At 43.5% G+C, this 22,441-nt stretch overlaps 1 protein-coding gene across 2 annotated transcripts in view; it reads right to left on the bottom strand.

Moving 5' to 3' along the window:
* The window catches only part of STRIP1 (striatin interacting protein 1), a 287,397-nt gene that overhangs the window by 36,305 nt on the left and 228,651 nt on the right, over nt 1-22,441 (bottom strand). For both annotated transcript variants that reach the window (XM_086923587.1, XM_086923588.1), the window contains exons 13-14: nt 12,732-12,803; nt 12,120-12,194 (exon numbers count right to left, since the gene is read on the bottom strand). In XM_086923587.1, coding sequence (XP_086779713.1) covers nt 12,120-12,194; nt 12,732-12,803 — 147 coding nt within the window. The remainder of the gene's footprint in view (nt 1-12,119; nt 12,195-12,731; nt 12,804-22,441) is intronic.

Below are 22,441 nucleotides of genomic sequence, written 5' to 3'. Positions count from 1 at the left end.
TCCCGCAGTCTGGTCAACGTACGTTTCGGTGGGTATATAGGACTATCACCTTCATCAGGACCACTCTTAATATAATTTTAGTTTAGTGTGCCCCGTAGTACGCAGACGTTATAAAGCAGTTGGAAATCCCTCCTTATTGGTTAAAGAAGAAGACTGATTTTATTTGTCTATGTTCTAGTAGATATGCTGAGGTGCCTATCCTGCGATTAATGCATTTAAACATGCATTTCTGATTTAAAACAATATTCTCAGCATTGCTTCAATCGTGTACTTGTTGTTTGTGATGAACCTACGCGTCTAGTTTGTTTGCTGCAAAAACATTGTGCTACTGGCTCTATAACCCCTTTGCAGATGAGCACCTGAACATCCTCTTGTAGAAGGGACTGATGTTCGGGACTGAAGAGGTGTTTGCAGGTGGGATGTTTGGTGGGGTTCAGGTGATCTTGAGGCAGTAGTTGAGCTCTATGATGGAGAAAACACCGATCAGAGGTGATCTCTTTCTAGGAAGGAAGGAACCCCAGAAGTCTCCCCCAGCAGGTGTTGTGTGATCAGGAGCAGGCAAAGGGAGTCAGGGCTTGGATGAAGTGTCTCATTTGCTGACCTTCCTTTGCATCACCCCTGGAATTGTTCTCAGTAAGTCACTCTGGTGTACCCCAAGGGTGACTGATGATGGTTGGCCTGCAGTTGCCTCGGATATGAAATGGGAGGATCTGGGGAGGTAGCCTTACAGACTCCCCTTTACTACAGTACAGCCACCAAAAGGAACAACTTGAAGTGGATGTCTGGAGTGCCCCCAAAGCCTTGGATGTGTCCGCGTCTTTAAAAACAATTCTTAATCATCTGGTCCACCTGTGTTCCAAAGAGATGTTTACCACGGAACAGCAGGGTTAGCAGATGCTGTTGCGCCTCTGCTTTGAAACCAGAGACACAGAACCAGGTGTGATGCCGGACCAGGAGATTTGTGTTGATCCCTCCGGCAGCAGTGTTGGCGGCATCTAGGGCATGGCAGATAGTGGCATTAGATATGATTTTCCCCACTGTTACCATCTCTTGCCATCATTGCCTATAATTCTCAGGAGGTGTTTAAGGAGGACCAGCATCTAGTCCCAATGTGACATCGTACTGAAAGTGCAGGCCAACCAAAGTGGCAATCATCTGATGTGTGGCTGTTTGCACTGCTACCATCTGGCCCGCTGAGTCCAGCTTTTTACCATCCTTATCAGGCTTCCTACACCACGCCTGGGTAGAGGGTAGAGTGAGCTTCTCTCCCTGCAAAACTCGTGTGGCGACCCCTCAGGCGAATATGGAGAAGATTTAGCATAAGGTGGTGATACAGTTAGTAGAGAAGGAGGCGGAGGCTGAGCAGGAGGAGGCTGAGCAGGAGGGGCTGGCACCCTCATCCTTGTGCCTCTTATGCTTGGGAGGTGGAGGAAGCTCCAAAGCAATATACTTCGCACAAGTCAATTTCCTCTTTCTTAGGAGAATATCCTGTGACGTTGGTGCCATCTTTCCGGAGATCTTGCCTTTCTGCAGCTGTATAAAAAGATGCATTTGGCAGGCATCTAACTCCTACTGCAACCATTTGAGGATTGGTTGCCCCGAAAACTCAGAGCTTGTTGTCGATGGAGTTTTTAGCAGCAAATGTACGTTCGGTGTCGAGGAGGTCTTCAACGTTGAGGCTGATCATTTTGCCAATGTGGGCTTTGGGGCTGGTGTTGAGGGCTCTGCAGGTTTCAAAGGGGTACTGAGGCTTGTGCAAGAGCTTAACGGCCAGAAGAGGGAGTGTTGTTGGGTTTGAAGACTTAGGTCAGTGTTCCAGGCAATAACCATGATGGATAATTTGTATTAACCACCTGTCTGTGGTGATTGAATTCCAGGTGTTAATGATCGGGGCGTAGTGAAGTCATTGTTAATTGGCAGGGGAAGTGCAGGTGGAATTACCTCTGCCACTTCCCTTGTTATTATTTCCACTGTAGCCTCCTCGAAAATAACCTCTGGAGGGGGTGGATTGGTTATTTTTAGAAGAGGAGGAGGGAGTCTCTGACGACACGGTTTTTGAGCCACCTCTATAAAAGGAGCGGTGAAAGGAACCCCTGCTGGAAGGTAATTGAAAGGCCCCCATGGACCTGGCTGTTTCGGTGTTCCTTTTTAATTTTTTTCAAGTGAAATGTCGACAGTTGGCCCAAAAAGATGCTCTTTATCAAAGGGCTGATTGAGTATGGAGGATTGGAACTCTTGCTTGAATCCAGAGATTCGAAGCCAAGCTTGCCTGCGTAATAGTATGCTGGTGTTGATGGCAGGAGATGCTGTGTCTACTACATCAAGTGCACATTTTATGGAAGTATTGGTGATAAGCTTCCCTTCTTGAATGAGGTCATCATAGCGTGCTAACAGGGGCTAAGCATTGGCAATTCGCCAATGGTTAGCAGCCTGTGAGGCTACTCGTTTGCCTGATGCATCTATTAATTTAGACTCCCTATCCGCAGGAGGGACGTCTCCTGTAGTTTGGGAAGTAGCTCTTTTGCAGGCGTTAGATACAACAAGATAGTCTAAGGGCTGCTGTCCCCTAATATATGCAGTATCTGTAGCAGCGGGCTTGAACTTTTTATCCACTCTAGGGGTTTTATCATGCCTTTGAGTATGGGTAGAGTATTAGTGGGCTTCTGTGAATGTGTGAATGTCTCCGCAATAAAATCCTCCTCTAGAGGGTCTGAGTGTAGCTCCACCCCGTGGTACTGAGCAACCTTGTTAATAAGCTGTACAAAGCCTTTATTGTCATCAGGTGGGGAGGGTCTGGAGAGATACAGGCAGGGTCATTACTGTGATTTGTGTCCTTATTGTAATCTTCCCATGTATCAGAGTCATGTGGAATGTTTTGTGGTGTGTCCTGATCCTCATCCCCATCCCCATCCCCATAATCATCCTCCTGTGGTTCAGGTGAACATGGGGGTGGTGGTGAATTTGATGGAATAATTAGAAGATGTGGGGTAGGTGGAGGAGAAGGAGGTATATAGGGGGAGAAGGGTTAGTACCCATACCCTTCTGTTTAAGAGGAATAGGACAGTCCTCTGAGTGATGCAGCTTCTGTTTTTTTGGAAGAGTGGCTGTAAGATGTCCAGTTTTGGGATCGATACTGAGTCTTTTCTGTTTTAGGTCCAAAACTGTATATTTGGATGGAATTTCCCGGGAGGGAGTGTCTTACTCCTTGGGAATAGCTTTTGGCGTGGAAGATTTATGAGAGTCTTTGTGCGCCGAATGTTCCAAGTCCGAATGCTTAGTTTTGTGTTTAGAACCTGAATCTTTCGGAGCAGGTTGTTTCGGCTCCAAGTGTTTTGGTGTGGAGGTTGATGGCTCCGAGGTTTCAGGTGCCGAGGATTTCGGTGTGGATGATTTCGGCTCTGGGGATTTCTGTGCCGGCGATGTAGGGAGTGGCACATGAGGCGGCTTATGTTTCGGTGCCAAAGGTGGTGTTTCGGTGCTGGAATGGGGCCAGCTCGAGCCTGAAGGCTTGTCCTTATGTTTTGTAGCCGGGCCGGAGGGTGTGGCATTAGAAACATTTTGCCAGCGTTGAATTGAGCCAGAGAGCGGGGGTGATGCCGGAGTCTTCAGTTTTTTGGGGTGCGTGGTCACATGGGGATTTGTACTCATGGTATGTTGACCCGGGGTGATGTTCAGGTCTTCCTCCATGTCGGAGTCTGCTTCAGAGAACGGTTCTTCTTCTTTGGCCTCTACGTCTGTACGGGGAACCTCTGAATCTTCTCCAAAGACGTCTGGTAAGGAGCCGCTGTCTCGTTGAATTTTGTGGCATTGAGCCAGACGGTCACAAAGAGTCTTTTTCAATGAGAACGATCGACACGCTTCGCAGTCCTCGTTGTGTTCCGGGGATAAGGACAGGTTGCAGACCTGGTGCAAATGGTGCGAAGGAACATAGCACGACACCCAGGACATAGTTTAAATGGAGTACGTTCGATCGACTGGGGGCGTGGTCGGCAGTTTCCGATCGAAGGTTTTACAAATTCTATGATGCGCGTTGAATGGGAAACATCAATTGAAGACAGTACCGTCGAGGGTAGAGGATTGCGCGTCAAAGTGTTTCAAAAACTATACCGGAGCAATACACATCAGAACCTGATAGTGGAAAAAACAATCTGGGGATGGAGTTGATGACTATGCGCACTATCAACAAAGGGAGGAATCACCTACCTCGCGACTAAAAGTCTTCTCAGAAGAAAAACAAAGTTCAGACATCCGGGCCCAACACCAGATGGCGATCTATGCTAAAGCATATGATCTACAGCTCATATGCCTCGAACATGGTCATTATTGTTGCACTGTGGTCAAAATTAGAAGGGTGTATGTTCTATCAGACCATTTGTGTCTGAATTCTCCAAGCTGCTGTCTGTAGGGATCAAAGAGGACTTGATCAAGTCAGAGACCAGGACATGGTCTACTGGGCGTTGAGGCAAAGCAGCCAGTCAAAGAACGGCAGTTTACCAACCAGGACAATTGTGCAGCGTCATAGATCTTGAGCATTAGAACAGTTATGCCTGAAAAAGCAGCAAGGAACACAAGAGCAGTCATTGCTGAACATGTCCAAACCTGATGGTAAAAAATACAATAAAACAATCTAAGGTGAAGTCAATACCCATGCACATTCTGGACGAAGGGTGGAGCCACACACCATTCCATTACTCAAAACGCCATCGAAGAAAGACTCATAATAACGTCTGAGTCAAACATTAGATGGCTGAAGTATGCAAATGTCTATCTACCTCCACACATGCTACAAAACATGCTTATTAAGAGAGGGATCTTTGATCTAGAGTAAATAACACTGCTTCTGAAGAGGCCAGTTCTGAAGTACAATGCAAAACTTGCATTTTTTTTTAAATTTCTCTGGTATCAGTGAGACTAAAGATCTATCCACAGAAAATGGATGGTATCCTCTTGACGAGGGAGCTGCGTATTGGCTACTCCCACAGCTGTCAAAGATTTAGTGAAGGGTACCTCAATCCAATCATTTATGTAGACCTTGCAAACAAAGCTGGAGCAAATAAGCAGCACATTCTGAGTGCTATTTTTAAATTTATGAGTATGTGGTGGGGCCACGGCAACCAGTAGCATGACTATGCATGTTTGTAGTCTTGTACAGATGTGAGGCGAAGTGGAAAGTTTAGAAGAGAAACATGGTTAGGATACCGACCCAATCTGTCAGACTTGAACAAATTAGGCTCAACAACATAAAATTGAGATTAGTGAAATAAGAATGGAGTATCTACTATGCCACTGTTATGTACTTGAGAATATATGGATTAAGAATGACGGGATATGCATGTAATAACATCGTCTAGAACAGCGGGATTAAATATTAGATATGATATGTGTTTTTAAATAACTATGGGATACAGAATGTCAGGAATTGTTCTTAATAATAGTGTACATAATTGGATAAACAGATGTAAATGAATGATTGAAACTTTTGTCAGATTATAAAGGGCTTTTTTTGATAATTTGTTTGTCCTGTATAGGATTAAAGAAAATAACTATTGGGAACATAAGAACAGGAGACAAATATTTTTGGTCTTGATAAAGATGGGAGTATAAGCAAGATATCATCGAAAAGCTTTGACGCTTGGGTTTACAAGTTTTTCAAGTTTAAATGCTTTATTCGACAACATTGTCATAAAAGCTTTCATCCCTATCTAAACATAATAAATACTAATCTAACAGTAAAAGACATATTAAATAACATGCAATATTGCTTTGTTGGCGAAAAAATCTTTAAAAATTAGTCATTAAAAAGAATCATCACAGTCCAATGGAAGTTCATGTAGATCATGGGGGTTTTAAAGTGCGCGTGCGTATTATCCAAGCCCAGCCCAGGAACTTGGCGACTGCAATTACAAGTTGAGGGGCACAGTTTGATTTCAGGACCCTGTAAGCCTCGAGGCATCTCCTTGTGCCCAAGTTTTTGCATGCAGGTTTCAGCCATCTGCTCCTTGGGGCAGCGTATAATGGACATACGAATAAAAAGTGCAAAGTATCTTCTGCATGGGATTTGCAATAAGAGCATGTGCTAACATTATCGGGGGACCATTTTACAGTAAAGGCGTTTAGGGGTAGGGTGCCAACTCTGAACTGAAAAAACAATTTCCTATCTAGAGGCTTGGAGATCAAATCCCAGAACAATTCAAACATAGGAAGTGTTTTTATCTCTAAGAACTGGGATGTCAAGGCAGGGGATTGGCTGGAGACCAATGTGGCATTATTTATCATTTCCCAATATAGCTTTTTTAATGCATTCTTGGAAGGAAAGACATCTGGGTCGGTTTCAGACCACAAGTGTTCGAGGTGCAATTTTTGAAGTAGTTTCCTCACCTCTTTTAACCAAACTACTTTGTGAAAGGTATCAGAATTGACAACATCCAATAGGGCAGCGGCATAGTGGCTCAGTTCCGGAGTAGTTTTTATACGCCTCCAATAAAGGAGGGGGCGAAGTCTAATCAAGTCCTCAATCCTTTTTCTCCCCAGATCATAAAGGAGAGGGGTGATGGGGGTACTCTGCGGGACTCCGATTAAGCCTCGGAGAAATTTATTTTCTGCCGCTGATAAAGCATTCAAATTGGTGAAGCCCCAGAGTTCTGACCCATAGAGACATGCACCCAGCACTTTCATGCCATAGATCTCCAATGTTGGCTGGATTGGTTTTGAAAATGAAGTTTTATACTTCTTTGTTATTGCCCCTGCCAACTGATTGTATTTTAGCATTACAAGGTCCATATGAGATCTCCAATTCATACAAGCATTCATAGAAATGCCTAGATAGGTGAAGGCGTCAACTTCTTCTAAGAAAGCCCCATTGTAGACCATTTTCCCCTTGTATTTCTTAGAGGGATTCAGGTTCATAAATTTTGTTTTAGATGTATTTATTTCTAAGCCTCGGATCCGGCAGAATTCTCCAAAAGCGTTTAGTGTCTTTTGTAAGCCGCTAGGGGTCCGCGAGACCAGCAAGGTGTCGTCCGCGAACATAAGTACTGGTACTCGCTTCCCATCCAGTAATGGAGCATCCGTCGGAGTTTGCTTCAGAAAATCCACGATGCCGTTTATGTAGAGGGAGAATAACGTGGGAGCAAGGACACAGCCCTGCCTTACTCCTCTCTCCACAGGAAAGGTTTCCGTGACCTCCCCCTGGGTTCCCCACCTTATCCGGGCATAGTTGTTCTCGTGGAGTCTTACAAGCAAAGTTAGTAGTTCCGGGCTTATTCCTAGATCCCTTAGAACATCCCAAAGTTTTTGACGGGGAACTAAATCAAATGCGGCCTTCAGGTCGACAAAAACAGCGAGCAGGGGACCATTTAGCAGGGTGACGTTCTTCCAATAAATAGTTAAAAAATGGAACACTTGATCAACAGAGCTGGTTAAAGGGCGAAATCCAGCTTGATAAGGCGAAAGGATGTCCTTGTCAACTATCCAGGTTTGTAGCTTCTTTTGAACCAGCCTACCCATCAATTTTTGGGCACAGTCAATAAGGCTGATTGGCCTGTAGTTGCTTGCTAGAGCCTTATCTCCTTTTTTGTAAACGGGAACAATTTCTGCTCCTTTCCACGTAGAGGGAATCTTCGCCCCCTGTGCAATAGCATTCCCGAGCCATACGAAGTATTTGCACCAGCTGTCTCTGTCTAACAGGAAAACGTCAGCCGGTATCCCATCAATGCCTGGTGCCCTGCCTCTGGTCACTCCCATCCATTGCCTCATGTGCATCTTTTAGTGTAAAAGGTCCATTGACATAGAAGACCTTTTCTAGGGGAAGAGCTATCTGTTGTCCTATGCTGTCAGCGTATTGGGGTTTGAAGAAGTCAACCCAAGACTCTTTCGGAACATGATTTTTTGGGCATTCCGCTACACCCCCTGAACCCCATTTTAGTATGGCCCAAAACTCTTTCTGATGTTTGTCAGCACAAGCCTTTTTCAGCTCTAACCAGAGATTCTCATCCCATTGCTTTTTTGCCTTTACCTGAGTTTTTCTATATTCATCTCTAGCTTTCAAAACTCCCATTTTAGACCTAAGTGCATTACTAAGGTTATGCCTTGCTACTCTACATGATTGGTCGTACCAACCCTTTTTTATAAGTTGTACATTTCCCTTCTTCTTCTTGCCAGCTTTCAAGAACAATTTCTGGAGGTTGGCAAAAAACTTTGGCTGTGACTCTTCAATTTCCCTTCTAAAATCTCCCTCATTCATTAAAACCTGCAATCTGGCGACTTCATCAATAACTAGCCCCTCAAGGACCTGCCTATCCTCTTCGTTGGCCACTAAAGTTGCCCATCTGACATGACGGACGTCGTTTGTTAAAACAACGTCTGAGGTAGTGAGGTTCCTAGCTAAGTTTTCTGTCATGGATTTTTGTTCGAGATTAAATGTTAAGGACAGAGGGTTGTGATCACTCTCCAACCTAGATATGACCTGCATATCAATCACTTTGTTCCAGGCTCTAATGTCCATCAGAATATAATCAATTCTGCTGCTTGATCTAAGATTATCAAAGGTATGTCTGCCCTGAGGATCAGAGGGAGTGCGGCCATTTACTGCCCTCAATCCTCTGGATAGGCATAAACTTTTCACCTGGATAGCTACTTGTGACCATTTTTTAACCACTGGAATGTCCAACTGAGGAATTCCCCATTTCGTGTCTTCTTCGTAGGTCAGATCATTATCCTCACAGCCTAGAGGCTCAAATGTTGTATTTAGGTCTCCTCCTACTACTATATTATACTGAGTAGATAACTTCTCCAGGTCCACATCTAGAGCAGCTATTATATCTGAGGGTATACCCCCTAGAGTCCCCCTGGCATAGATGTTGTATATTGCCAGCTTGCAACCATCGTTGCAAGTAAGCAGGATAGAAAGTAGGTCACTATTTGGAATAAAATTTTGCTTAGTAGTACATTGCAGAGTTTGGCGTAGCCAAATGGTTAAGCCCCCTGAAGGGCGTCCCCTTAGATTCTTCTTCGCAGGCACATAAAAATTTAGGAATCCCTGGCGAAATACTGGAGACACTGACCAAGTCTCTTGTAACAGTACAATGTCATAAGAATCTATGAAGTCGCACCATTCCGGGGTCTCAATTTTATTTTGGATACCTGCAATATTCCAAGAGATAATCTTGATGGGGCTTCCTCTTTCCATACTCCTCTTATTTAAGGGAGTAGTCAGGTTAGGGGAAGGTTCATCAGATAGGGACCTTACTTCAATCAATGTATTACCTGGTTGGGCAGTTGGTAAGCTGTTCTCCACTGATTCAGTGGTATATCCTCTGGGGTCGGGTGACCTACGGCCTAGTTCTTCTACCACAGTAAGACTGGGGTTCCTGTGGTGAAGCTCAATAGTCTTTAGATGCCCTGCACTCGCCTGACTATGTAGTCAATCACATTGGCTTAATCCAGATATGGCGGAGAACCTGTTTTCTAACGTGATTCCCCAGTTACTTTTGTTTGGTGGGTATTTTGATTTTCTAGTAATGGTGTTCCACTTAGTTTTTAACAACGTTGGGTTTATGGCATTTCCCCTTTTTGTATAAAAGAAGTCCAACGTTAATGGCACAATTTCTGTTGATCTTCGCTGAGGGGGGTATATATTAGCTAGAATGTTTGGTAGGGCTTCGGGGTCTGAGAGGTGCAAGACCACGCAGTCCCCCCTAAACTTTTTAGAGCCACCTCCGATCCATTCGACCCTTCTAGCTTTTACTATTTCTTGTGCCAGTTGGTCCCTACCTCCAGGCTTAAAAGCCATATTCTTGGATAGCCAATGGAGTGATTTATTTATCAATGAGGGGATGTTCTCCTCTTGTCCTGGTTCTAATTGAGGGACATTTGCTAGAACCAGAATTAGTGGGGAAGCTTCTACTATTAATTCTACAGGACCTCTATCCAAATTCTCTATCTCGTTGGTGGTTCTGGTAGCAGGTCCTGCTGGGCCCTCAACCCTCAGGGCTGAATTTATAGTTCCTATCCCTTCTCCCCCTGGGCCAGGTTGGTGCGTGGTGTTTTGAGTAGTGTTTGCGGCACTATCTGGGCAGACTAGGGCTTTAGTGTTTTTTGGGTCTACCGTTGTCAAATTTATATGTGCTGGCCTAGAAGTTTCTATTGTGATTTGTTGCAGAAGCGACCCCAATCTGGTGACCTCTGCTGTGAGCGAATCAATTTTATTTAGAAGTGGTTTAGTGATCACTTTGATTTTGTTATCTATAGCGTTTAGTAGCTTTTTGAATTGGTCATCATCTAGGTGGATTCCACCTCCCCCTTTATTCTCAATTTCGTCACCATGTTTATCCTCCGGAGCAGCCTCAAGACATTTTTTCCCAGATCTAAGTCCGCCCCTTTTTGATATATTTTTACCCTTGTTTTTCGTTATTCTGGGGGCTGGCACCGGTGTGGGGGCTTCCTCCTCTAGGGTATTACTTTCCACGTCTATAGTGCAATCGGGGGTTGTTTCATTAATTTCAACTAATAGTTGGGTCAATGAGTTGGTGTCGGGTATTTGAAAGACCTCATTGCTAATGTCAAGAGATGAGACTGGTGGTGGTGTATTGCCGATAAGCATGTCCGGAGAGTAACTGAGACCCAGTGAGGACCTCCTATCTTGGTTGATTTTGGCAACTTTCTGTACCATATAATTTTCAATTGTATTGATTGGAGCGGAGGATGCTTTGGGTTTAGTCATAATAGTATCAGTAGAGGCAGTCTTTGGGGTGTCAAACAATATGATGGTTCCACCTGATGCAGTAGTAATAGGGTGACAGCACTTACTTGGTTAAAATTGAACAGCGTTCTTGGCCCTGCTCCTGCCTCTTCGTGCCGATGAGGGCCGTAGAGGGCCCGCCCTTTGCCCGGGCTTCGCCCCGGGCGTCCCGCGAAGCGGGTAGCTGCGGCGCTTATGAGCGCCTCCTGGCGCCTTCGCGTCGTCAGAAACGCGCGCCGCCGCGTAGGCTGCCGGGAGTTGTGGTCCCGGAGCGGCGGCGCGTGGAGTCAGCTGGTTTTTGACTCTTGGCGGTGGCGGCGTGCTGCAGGACTTCCTCGCTGCCTCAAATGACTCCTGGCGGTGGCGGCAACCTTCAGGTAGGTCTTTCCTTGTCTCCCCCCGCTCCGCCGGTAGCTGCGGCGCTTATGAGCGCCTCCTGGCGCCTTCGCGTCGTCAGAAACGCGCGCCGCCGCGTAGGCTGCCGGGAGTTGTGGTCCCGGAGCGGCGGCGCGTGGAGTCAGCTGGTTTTTGACTCTTGGCGGTGGCGGCGTGCTGCAGGACTTCCTCGCTGCCTCAAATGACTCCTGGCGGTGGCGGCAACCTTCAGGTAGGTCTTTCCTTGTCTCCCCTTGTCCCTTGTCTTGGGTTTACACAATTCAATGACTATCCTTACCTGGTTGAATGTTGATGAAATCAAAACAGTGATTAGGAGGTTCATCGCAATTGGTCTAGAATGTGTATTAGTAATTGACAAAGGGTTAGGTCATACGGTCATATTGTCTCTTCTTTTTATGCTGGTCATAACTAGAAACTGGAAAGTCATTATTATAGAACTTTTCTGTGTTAGAATTGTAATATTTGTGGAAAGATATATTTTGTTTTTATGAAATGTATAATATGAAATGTTTTTAATTATTTGTATGTTGGAAAAGGTGTCAATCTTTCGCTCTTTTAATAATTTGAATAAATGTAACAATTTCATAGGAATTTCACTTTTGTGAAAAAAGAAATTCTAATTGGTTCGACTATTGTATTTATAATTTCACTTGAGCCAAGGGAATTGCATTTTTCTGCTGAGGTCTGTACCTCACTTCCCTTGATACTTTTGAGGGGTCCCTCTCTTATTTCCAGAGTCTTTGTACAGATTACAGAGCACAGTTTACAATATTGTTCACTAGCTTGTAGTATCTTAGTATAATGGAACCCCAGAATACTAAGATTCAACCTCTACATATTCATCCTTACAACACACTTCAAACTAAAATCACTGAGATGACTAATATGGGGAGATACATCAAAACAAATAGCAGGGGATGTGATAGAACCAGTGTACAGCCACAACTGGTTTGAGAAGTTTGTTGTTCTGTGGAAGATGACTTACCATATACTGAGGAAGACTGGAAAGGAGCCCCTGGTACAGGACTTCTGAAGGAACCTGATCAACATCTTCTTCTCCCTAAAACATAGCAAATAAATGGGTTACCAAAGTAATAACACTACAGGGACAGAGCTCTAAATGTTCAGAGTAGCAGTGTGTAAGTACCATTAACATTCTGAATTTCAGAGCTGCTGGTCTCAAAGGGGGTAATGCTCAAAGGAGTCAAAGCTTATACTTCACAGTATGACATTTGTGCACGCCCCCAACTGTGTGTTGTGTATATAATTTAGCACACACTTTTGTAATAGCAGGAAGCTTGAAGCAATACAATCAATGCTTGCTTCCCAAAACAAGGAGGACAAACACTTTAATGACACACATTTTAGGGATCAGCCATCTCCATTCGAAACCCTTTCTAATAATCAGGACTACAGATGTTTCCAATTATGCTGTCCCCTAATCATACATATCGGAGACTTCTCCAACCAGAACTTTTGTCTAATAATGAGAAGCAGAGGTATTGTGCCAAATACTGGCAGATAATGGAGAACAGTGACATTTCCCACCCAACATATAACTAGAGCAGTCGAAACCACAGTATCAACTGACACTTACCCCTGACAGTGGTGACCGCACATACTCATCTTCCAAATGGGTCTGAACCTCAGCTATAGATGTATACTTGTGCTGAGGAAGAAAGGAAACAATTTTAAATCAAGCTGAAAAGTCTGCATCTTTCTGAAATAATGTCTGTCTAATGTCACAAACCAGATGCAAATTGTAGGCAGCTGAAGTTTTTGAAGGCACATTTACTTCTAAAATACTTCTAGGAAATATGTAGAAAAGACTCATATGAAGCTAAAAGGCAAAGAACAGTTTTACTCATGAAACAGGTTCATTTAACTGGGACTAGATGTTAGAGTTTGAAGCTATTCTAGATTCAAATACAGTGCATCATTCATGCCACTTGGTGGTTGGGCTTTGAAAAGCATCCTGTTTGTTTAAATAATGTTTTTGGGATCAAAATGAGACAGTTCAGTTTATCATCACTAACTTTGAATCTCACCAAGCCTCACAATGTAGTTACAATCTTTAGATTGCATTTTACCCGTCATAGTTTAATTTGAGAGATTACTCATGTTGTGGAAATCTAGAAACTATTCTTACAGATAAGTAACATTTTCCTTTTGCAGTGTGAACCTATTCAAAATGAACGCATTACACCACAATTGCAAAGTAGTCTTTCACACTCCAAGTATCTAAACACAGTACGTAAACCACTTTAGATAATTAACTCACTATCTTTTTATTAAAACAGTTTTTATTCTGAAACAATACACAATTAAGACAGCAACAACCATCTCTATTGACAAAAACTTACAAGCGACATAATGTATAAATTGCAGGACATTCATCTTGCACCCTGTGATATGTAAACGAATGCGAGGTCCTACTTTAACGACAATCCCCCTTCTCCCGTCATGGGGATTCAGCCCAGCCCCAGTGTGTTCACTCTGTAGTGTCATTGTGGGCGTCAGTAGTTTGAACTGGTTGACAGAGCATGCCCCTACTTTAGTTCCATTTTCCCAGATCTTTGTTAATTTGTGTGGGCACCCCCTGCTCTCGTAGACCACCCTTTCTGTTTGCATACACCAGTCCATGTCATTTGCTCAGTCGCTAAACGTCGGATTGGACTCGGGCCCCCCATTTGTGCACTATGTTGTGCTTAGCTATCAAACACCGGTGGGGCCAAAATTCTCTCCCCCATTGTTGGGTCTGTATTTCCCCAGATGTTTAATAGACACTCCTAGGGTGATATTGCTAGGTCCTTGCAACATAGTTGTTGTATGTGCGTGGCGATCCTATTCCAGTATTCGCCTATTTTGGGGCAGTTCCATAATAGATGTAGAAAGGTGCCTTCTTGGCCACAATTTTTGGGACACAGTGCAGAATCAAGTCTGTTAATTTTAACCAGAGTAACACGTGTTTAATATGTCCAATGGAGTACTTTAAATTGTATCAGTCTGAATCTGGACCGGATCGCCACTTCTCTGGGCGACTCCAGTGCCTCCCACCAATCCTCGTCGTCCAGCCTGCCCATGTCCTCCTCCCATCTGGATCTCAATTTCTCCAACGAGTCTTGGGAATTATTTAATATCTTCTGATAAGTTAGTGATATTGATTTTCAACACTACCTTGTACATTACTCTGCTTAGCGTAGGTTCAGTAAGATTTTTATTAATCAACCGTTCTTCTAAGCTTATACTAGATAGTAGGTAAATATTATACACTCAGCCCACTCATGTCAGACATATTGCTAGCCAAGTCAATTGTGGCATGATTACATTTGAGATTAATTCTAGGAGCAGGTGCTATGCCACCTCTGGAAACCCTGTGCTATTTATTCACAATCGGGACAAAAAAGTTTAATCCAATTTCCTACTACAACACCTTGTAATTAACAAGATTCTTGTAAACACATTATAATGCAATTTCACAAAATGTATAAAATCACAGTCGTTCACCTGTCAAAATGGACCTCATAGATAACATTTTCACAGTGAAGTTTCATTTGCTATGTCCCTATTTAAACAATTCTATTTAAGGTGGATGGCACTCCTTGGCTGTGACTGAGATGGAGTCAGAGGGCATCGAAATCACTTCAGGGCTAAGGCCTTAGTAAACTCCCTTAATGAAGCACTGATTACCCAGGTAGAACTGTAGTGGACAATGTGCATACATAAGGTGAAATCTTGAGTTTCTGCAGGATTGTTACATAAAGGTAAGCATCGTACAGATCCGCTTAACGCAATCTTTCAAATTTTTGATGGCTGTAAGAACCAGAGCCAGGGTCTGCATTTTTAGCTCTGTCAAGCATTTTCTAATATCGTAAAAGACCTGGATGGGAAACAACCTTCTGCCCCTTTTCCTCGCAGGGATGTAGGAGAAGCAATATACCTGCCCACTTTCTGAAAATGCGACCAGCTACTCTACTGCCTGAAGTTCCTGACTTTCCAACAGGGAGCAGAAGTGACTGTATTGTTGAGGCAAACATTCCACATTGAGAAGACAAGTGCACATGTGATTTTCGTCCAATCGTAATAGTGTAGGTCAAGCCTTACCAGCTCAAACAGTGATTTAATCTCATAAAATACAAGATGGTGGTACCACAGGGACTACACAGGCCTTTTGCTCAGGTTTGGACTGTAGCCTTTGAATGTTCTATGAATCTCATCTTATTGGAATGTGAGGCAAAATCTGAAAAATAGATGACCGCTGGGAGTGTCAGGAGTCCATTTCCTTGAAAGGATGGAAAGGCCTCTCATTTATTCATAAGAGTGTCCTTGTCTGGCTAGTGTAGCTTGGATGGAATTGAACAATCTTGACATTACTGTGCCTAACTTGTCTCTGTGGAAGACCTAGTCAACAGAGCTCTAAAAAGTGTAGACATGGGTGTGTTACCTAATTGCAGGTCAAATTTACTGTACCAATATGCTCCCTTGCAAAAAACTGCAATTCACTAGAACCAGGAAATGTTCACACATCAATGACCAACAGCTGAACTTTCACTTGGCAATACGGTTGTACACCAAGGTATTCTTTTGACTACACACTTGAAAATCGATCTTAAGCTCCAGTTTTAGTAAATAGCTTATAGCATATTAGACTATACCTAGTACACAATAAACACCTAAAAAAAATAGTCTGCGGAGACTGAATCCTTTCTGGATTCATTCAACATTGAAGACATCCTGGGTGTCTCCAGCTCACCGTAAATTTGTCAAATTTTTCGAAATTGTCATGTCATGTTTTTTGTTATAGCTATATTTTTTTTTGTATGAAATGCTTGGTAGCATTAGTTTGGAATGTGCCTAGCTTGTGCCTGTGTTTGCGTTTATTTAGTTAGTCGCTCAGTTACTTTCCCGACCAAGGAGGGGTGTAGAAAGTTTCCTTTAGGGCCCACTCTGATTCTCCATTATTTTAGCATAACCACATGTTTTCGGCTGCCTGTGCTTTGCACAGCTACAAACGACACAATTATTTTTGTGTCATGATATTATTTTAGAAATACGCTGTACATGTTATTGTTATTCAGTTCTTCTTGGGATTCAGTCTGAACATTTCATACAAGGTTGAACAACATGGTGCCCTGTTTTTCTGTGCTTGGTCAGCACAATCTCCTAATGTTTAAACAAAACACAGAGGCACCGCTGCTGGTTTCCAACACAGCACTTCTTATCATATAAAGCAAGACTTGCCTTTTGGAAAACAGAGAGGAGAATTCTAGCAGAGAGGAAAGGACGTGGACCAGGCACACCAGCCTTGTGTAAGGAATATGTTACTTTCCCTACAAGCATCTATTTATAGCGTGTAGTGCCCTAGATTCATATGCTTAGTGTTACCCTACCATCCAGTGTTGGGCTCGGACTATTACAAGTTGTTTTTCTTTGAAGAAGTCTTCAAGTCACAAGGTATAGTGACTCCTCCTCCGGTATGCATTGTGCATGTTGCTTGACTCCTTTGTTAAATTGTTTGTGACTCATTGGGTAAGTGTTAGAAAAAAAGGAGCAATAAGGTGACAGAATAAAGAAGCATGCTTATAATTGCTAGTGTATGAATTAGGTTTCTAACTATTAGGAAGTAATGCAACCAAAAGCTTCCAGGGTGGATGGTGGGTGCATAGTAATCTATGGCACGACACGCTACGAACAGATGTTTACAGGGTAACATTCCATTTGTAGCATGTGTTGGCCACAGATAGATACGCTGAGCATCAAATACAAAGCTCTTCTTTGCTGTGGCTTGCAATTGGTTTAAGTACTTATTTGAAATAGTGTGTTAAGTACAGCTTGACCCACTCTTGCTTGTTGATGGGGGAATACATCAACACAGTGGTGTTTAGTAAAGTTATGTGTGTTATTCCACGTTGCTACTTTACTTATATCCTCTTTAGGGAAATTTCCAAGGAAAGCTATAGTGGCTCCTTGTTTATGTGTGGAATGAGCCTGTTGTGGTACTCTAAGCACCCTTTTGGCTTTTTGATAACATGTCTGAATGCACCCAACTATCCATCGAGTAATTTCTGCTTTGGATGTTGGTGCCCCCTACTGAGGTTTGTTAAAAGCAACACAAAGATGTTGTGTGTTTCGCAAAGTTTTTGTTCTGTCATTCTAGAACATGATAGCCCTTTTAATATCTAATGTATGTAGGGCCTGCTCTGGTACTGTGTCTGGGTCATGAAAAAATACTGGCAGCTCTACGGTCTGATTTGTATGAAAGTTTGAGACCACTTTGGGTAGAAATGTTGGTTTTGTTCGTAGAACTAATTAGTTTGGGTTCGTGTAAAGAATGTTCTTGCAGAGTAAGGGCTTGTAATTCAATTATCCTTCTGAGAAATGTGACTGCCACTGGAAAAGTAGCTTTCCAAGTTAGGAATTGGAGCGGACCTGAATTAAGTCGTTCGAATGGTGGGCCCATGAGCCTTTTAAGGACAAGGCTTTGTTCCAGACTGGGGCTGGTGGAGTGGAGGGTGGGATAACTAAGTCCTTCCATGGAAGCTTTGATTACTGGTACTTTAAACAGGGACATCTGTTGCCTGTTTTGCATCTAGGCAGCTAGTGCAGCTAAGTGTAATCTGATAGTTGTGCAAGCAAGGCCTGTTTGCTGCTGATGGAAAAGATAGCCTATAATGTCTTGCACTGTAGGTGCAAAAGGCTGAATTTGTTTATTTGTACAGTACTGTACAAAACATTTACATTTTGTGGCATAACATGCTCTAGTTGTATGCAAAAAGAACAACTAATGGACAGAATGCAGAACAATGCCATACATTCACATCGGTACAGAGATTTGGGTCTAAATCCATCGTTATTTGTTTTGCTCACAATGCCATTCCAGTTTGAACCCAGCCATATGCAAGTAAGTCTTGACCCTGTGCCCAATGGGAACAGTCCAGCCAAACTACCTTGGACTAGAAAAAGCATACTAGGACAAGTTTCTGGGTTCCACCCCTCATCCGCCATAATAGCTGGACTCCAGTGACATGGAGAGCCTGGGACCCGTGTCTAGGCATACCCGTCGCACTCGGGGGACAAATGCAAAAAGAAGAATTGATGGGCAGAATGCAAAACAATGCCAACATTCACCAGTTGTAGACCTACAAGCTTGCTTAAGGATATCCATAAATTCCTCTGGAAATTTTAAATGCCCGCATTCTAGGATTTCAGGAGCCAATTCGCTGGACTGAGTTGTTTGGGATTGGGGAGCATCACTCTTCCTTGATCTTGAGTTAGTAGGAGTGGCAAAAGAGGTGGTTTCTCGTGTGCCACTAAAGATAGTTGCAGTAGGATTGTGAACCATGCCTGCCATGCCCATGTTGGGGATATTAGGATTAGTGTTAGAGATGTTTGTGTTAACTTCTGAACTACATATTGGAGAGGAGGAAAAGTGTAGGCAAATACTCCAATTCAACCATAGGTCATTGGTGTTGGATTGCGGATGGGGGAACCTGGAGGCGAGGTTTTGGCATTGGGCGCTAAGGTGAGTGGCAACCAAACATATGCCCGGTGCCCCCCATCTTTTGAAGTAAGAGTTAAGTAGAGTTACATTGATCTCCTACTCATTCAAATGCTGATGTGTCCTGCTGAGCAAATCTGTGAAGTTGTTGTCCATCCCAGGTAGGTATTCTCCTAGGAGGATTTTGTCATGGATTGCCCAGTGCCAGGTGAGTTCTGATAGGAGGGATAGCTGTAAGGAGTGTGTACCCCTCCCAGTTTTTGAATATAATGCATTGCAGTCATATAATCTGTACATATTAGTACTACTTTCTGGTGTAGGAGATTGCGAAAAGCTTTGAGGGCTAGCTGAATTGGTAGCAGCTCTAGATGATTGATATGCAGATGTGTCAGAGCTTTTGTCCATAGACCGTTAACTGGGAGATCTTGCATATGTGCTCCTCATCCCTGAAAAATTGCATCTGTTGTAATGGTGATTTGATGGAATTGGGGCTTTAAAAGGCCGGCCTTGAAACAAGTTGTTGCTGTTCCACCGCTGCAAAGAGTGATGAGTCACTGGCCCTACCAACTCTATATCTTTAGATGCCCCTCCACATGAGATCATTGAGATTGAAGAGTGTGTTGGAGGAGAAGCATATGTAGACAAGTGTGTGGTATTATGGCTATGCAGTAAGACATTAGGCCTAAAAGGTCTATCACTACTTTTACTATGAGGTGAGCTTGTGGTTGAAAAAGAGGTAATATTTCTGCGAACCTTTTCACTCTTTCTGGATTGGGATACGCTTTGGTTGCAACTGAATTGAGAGTTGCACTTAGGAAAGGCTGAATTTACAATGGTTGCGGATGAGATTTTTGTATATTTAGGGTAGAAGTCTATAGTTTGTGCAGAAGATTGATAACCTGCCGAGTGTTTTGAAGACCGTCTTGGTAGCTTGAACTTTCGATGAGCCAATCGCTAGGTAGGGGAAAGGAAAATGCTACTTACCAGATTCGTACACTTTTGCAATAGATCGCCACCTGGTGTTGGGCTCAGATGATTGCAGGTTGTTGTCTTCTTGGAAGAAGTCTTTGTAGTCATGAGATAGGTGATTCTTCCCTTGGACATTACTGCGCATGGTCATCGACTCCATCCTCAGATTGTTTTTCGCCATGATGGGAAATGATGGAGTTAGTAGAAGTAGAGAGAAAGGATGTCCATGCGTGTGCATCTAAGTAAGATGAATACTGGAACGGATACAAGTCCCGGGGAGGCGGGAGGGCGTGTACGAATCTGCAGCTCTACATGCCAAGAACGGATGCATACTGGTAAGTAGCATTTTCCGTTTGAGGCATATGAGCTGCAGATCGTACACTTTTGCAAAGATTGTGCAGCAGTGTCTCCCCTAACGGTGGTCGCTTGTATCCGTTGCAGCATACTGAAATAGTGTTCTAAGGACAGCTTGGCCTACTGCAGCTTGCTGCTTGGCTTGCACATCAACACAATAGTGTTTAGTGAAGGTGTGTATTGTAGACCATGCTGCTGCCTTGCATATGTCCCCTAGTGGTATATTTCCTAAGAAAGCCATAGAGGCTCCTAGTTTGCGAGTGGAGTGCGCTCTAGGAGGAACCGTTAGTGTACGTTTAGCTTTTTCATAGCATATTTGTATACACTTTACAATCCATCTGGCAATTCCTCCTTTAGAGATGGGATTGCCCTTGTGTGGGGGAGAGAAAGATACAAATAGTTGTTTTGTCTTTCTGAAGGATTTAGTTCTGTCTGTGTAGTATAGCAGAGCTCTTCTAACATCTAAGGTGTGTAAAGCCCTTTCTGCAACAGAGACCGTTTTTTGGAAAAACAACTGGTAGCTCTACTGATTGGTTAAGGTGAAAAGAAGTAATAACCTTTGGCAGGAATTTAGGATTGGGCCTAAGAACCACTTTGTTAGGATGTATCTGAAAAAACGATTCTTGTATTGTGAATGCTTGTATTTCACTAACTCTTCTGAGAGAGGTGATGGCAACAAGGAAAGCAGTCTTCCATGTTAAGAATTGCAATTCACACTAGTGTAAAGGCTCGAAAGGGGGTCCCATAAGTCTTGTAAGGACCACGTTTAGGTTCCATACTGGAGCAGGTGGTAACCTAGGTGGGATTATTAGTTTTAATCCTTCCATAAATGCTTTGATTGCAGGTACTCTAAAGAGAGATAGATGTTGCCTATTCTGTAAATAGGCTGCAATTGCTGCCAGATGTAGGCGTATGGAAGAATAAGCCAAATTGGACCTTTGTAGGTGTAGAAGGTAGCAAATAATATTTTGGATGAAAACATCCAGTGGGTCAATGTAATTATTTTTACAATATATTGCAAATCTTTTCCACTTAGCGGCACAACATGCTCTGGTAGTGGGTCTTCTAGCTTCTTTAATTATGTTCATACAGTCTGGTGGTAGGTTTAAGTAACCAAACTTAAGACTTCAGGAGCCAGATCACCAAATTCAGTTGACTTGGTTCTGGGTGTCCTATTTCTCCATGGTTCTGTGTTAACAGGGATGGCGTGAGCCGTAATTTTTGATGTGGAACCAGTGAGAGATCTAGTAGTGTGGTGAACCACGGCTGACGTGCCCATGTGGGAGCCACTAGAATTAATTTGAGAGACTGTTGTCTGAGCTTGCGTAATACTAGTGGAATGAGTGGGAGAGGCGGAAAAGCGTACGCAAATCTGCCTGACCAGTTCATCCATATTGCATTCCCCTCTGACCGTGGGTGTGGAAACCTGGCGGCGAAGGTTGGGCATTTTGCATTTTCGCGGGTGGCAAACAGATCTATCTGTGGATGCCCCCACATTTGGAAGAATGGTTGAAGAACTTGTGGGTGTATCTCCCATTCGTGAATTTGTTGAGACTGACAACTCAACAGAATAGCTATCTGATTGTGAATTCCTGGAAGGTGTTCTACTGTCAGGTGTATGTTTTGAGGAATGGCCCATCTCCAAATTTTCTGTGCAAGCTGGGTCAGTTGCAGAGAGTGTCCCCCCCCCCCCCGGTTTTTGTATATAATACATGGCTGTCATATTGTCCGTCTGTCCGAGCTAGGGAAATTTGTAGCAACTCTAGATGGTTGATATGGAACTTTTTTTGTTGGTTGTTCCATTGGCCTTGTGTGGTATAATGTAAGAGATGGGCTCCCCATCCTGTGAGGGATGCGTCTGTCGTGAGCAATATCTGTGGAACAGGTTCTAGGAACGGCCGCCCCTTTGTCAAGTTTTTGGTGTTCCACCATTGCAGAGAGCGATATGTACGGCTGTCTACCAACACCAGGTCTGACCTTGAGCCCGATTCCACTGCTGTGCTAGACATTCTTGTAATGGGCGCATTTGCAGTCTTGCGTGAGGAACTATGAAGATGCAATACGCCTTCATGCCTATCAGTCTCATGAACACTGGCTTGGAGAGACTGCTGGTTTTGAAAAAGGGAGACTAAGGTCTGAATGCTCTGGACTGGGATACGCTAGAGCTGTAGATGTATCTATGGTAGCTCCTGGATACTGATGAACGTGCGAAGGCTCTAGGTGTGACTTGGTGTAGTTTATCGTAAACCCTAAGTCGTGCAATGTCTGAATTGTTTGTTTTGTGTGTTGGACACACTGGTTGAATGATTTTGCTTTTATGAGCCAATCGTCGAGGTAAGGGAAGACATGTGTCTGTTGTTTTCTGAGATGTGCTGCTACTACTGCTAAGCACTTTGTAAACACTTGTGGTGCTGTTGTGACCCCGAATGGAAGGACTTTGAACTGATAGTGCTGTCCTTGTATGACAAACCTTAGATACTTCCTGT

The sequence above is a fragment of the Lissotriton vulgaris genome, chromosome 5, assembly GCF_964263255.1.
Source record: "Lissotriton vulgaris chromosome 5, aLisVul1.2, whole genome shotgun sequence".
Classification (NCBI taxonomy): domain Eukaryota; kingdom Metazoa; phylum Chordata; class Amphibia; order Caudata; family Salamandridae; genus Lissotriton; species Lissotriton vulgaris.
Note: the sequence above shows the minus strand (reverse complement) of the source record. Positions and strands in the feature narration are given on the sequence as shown.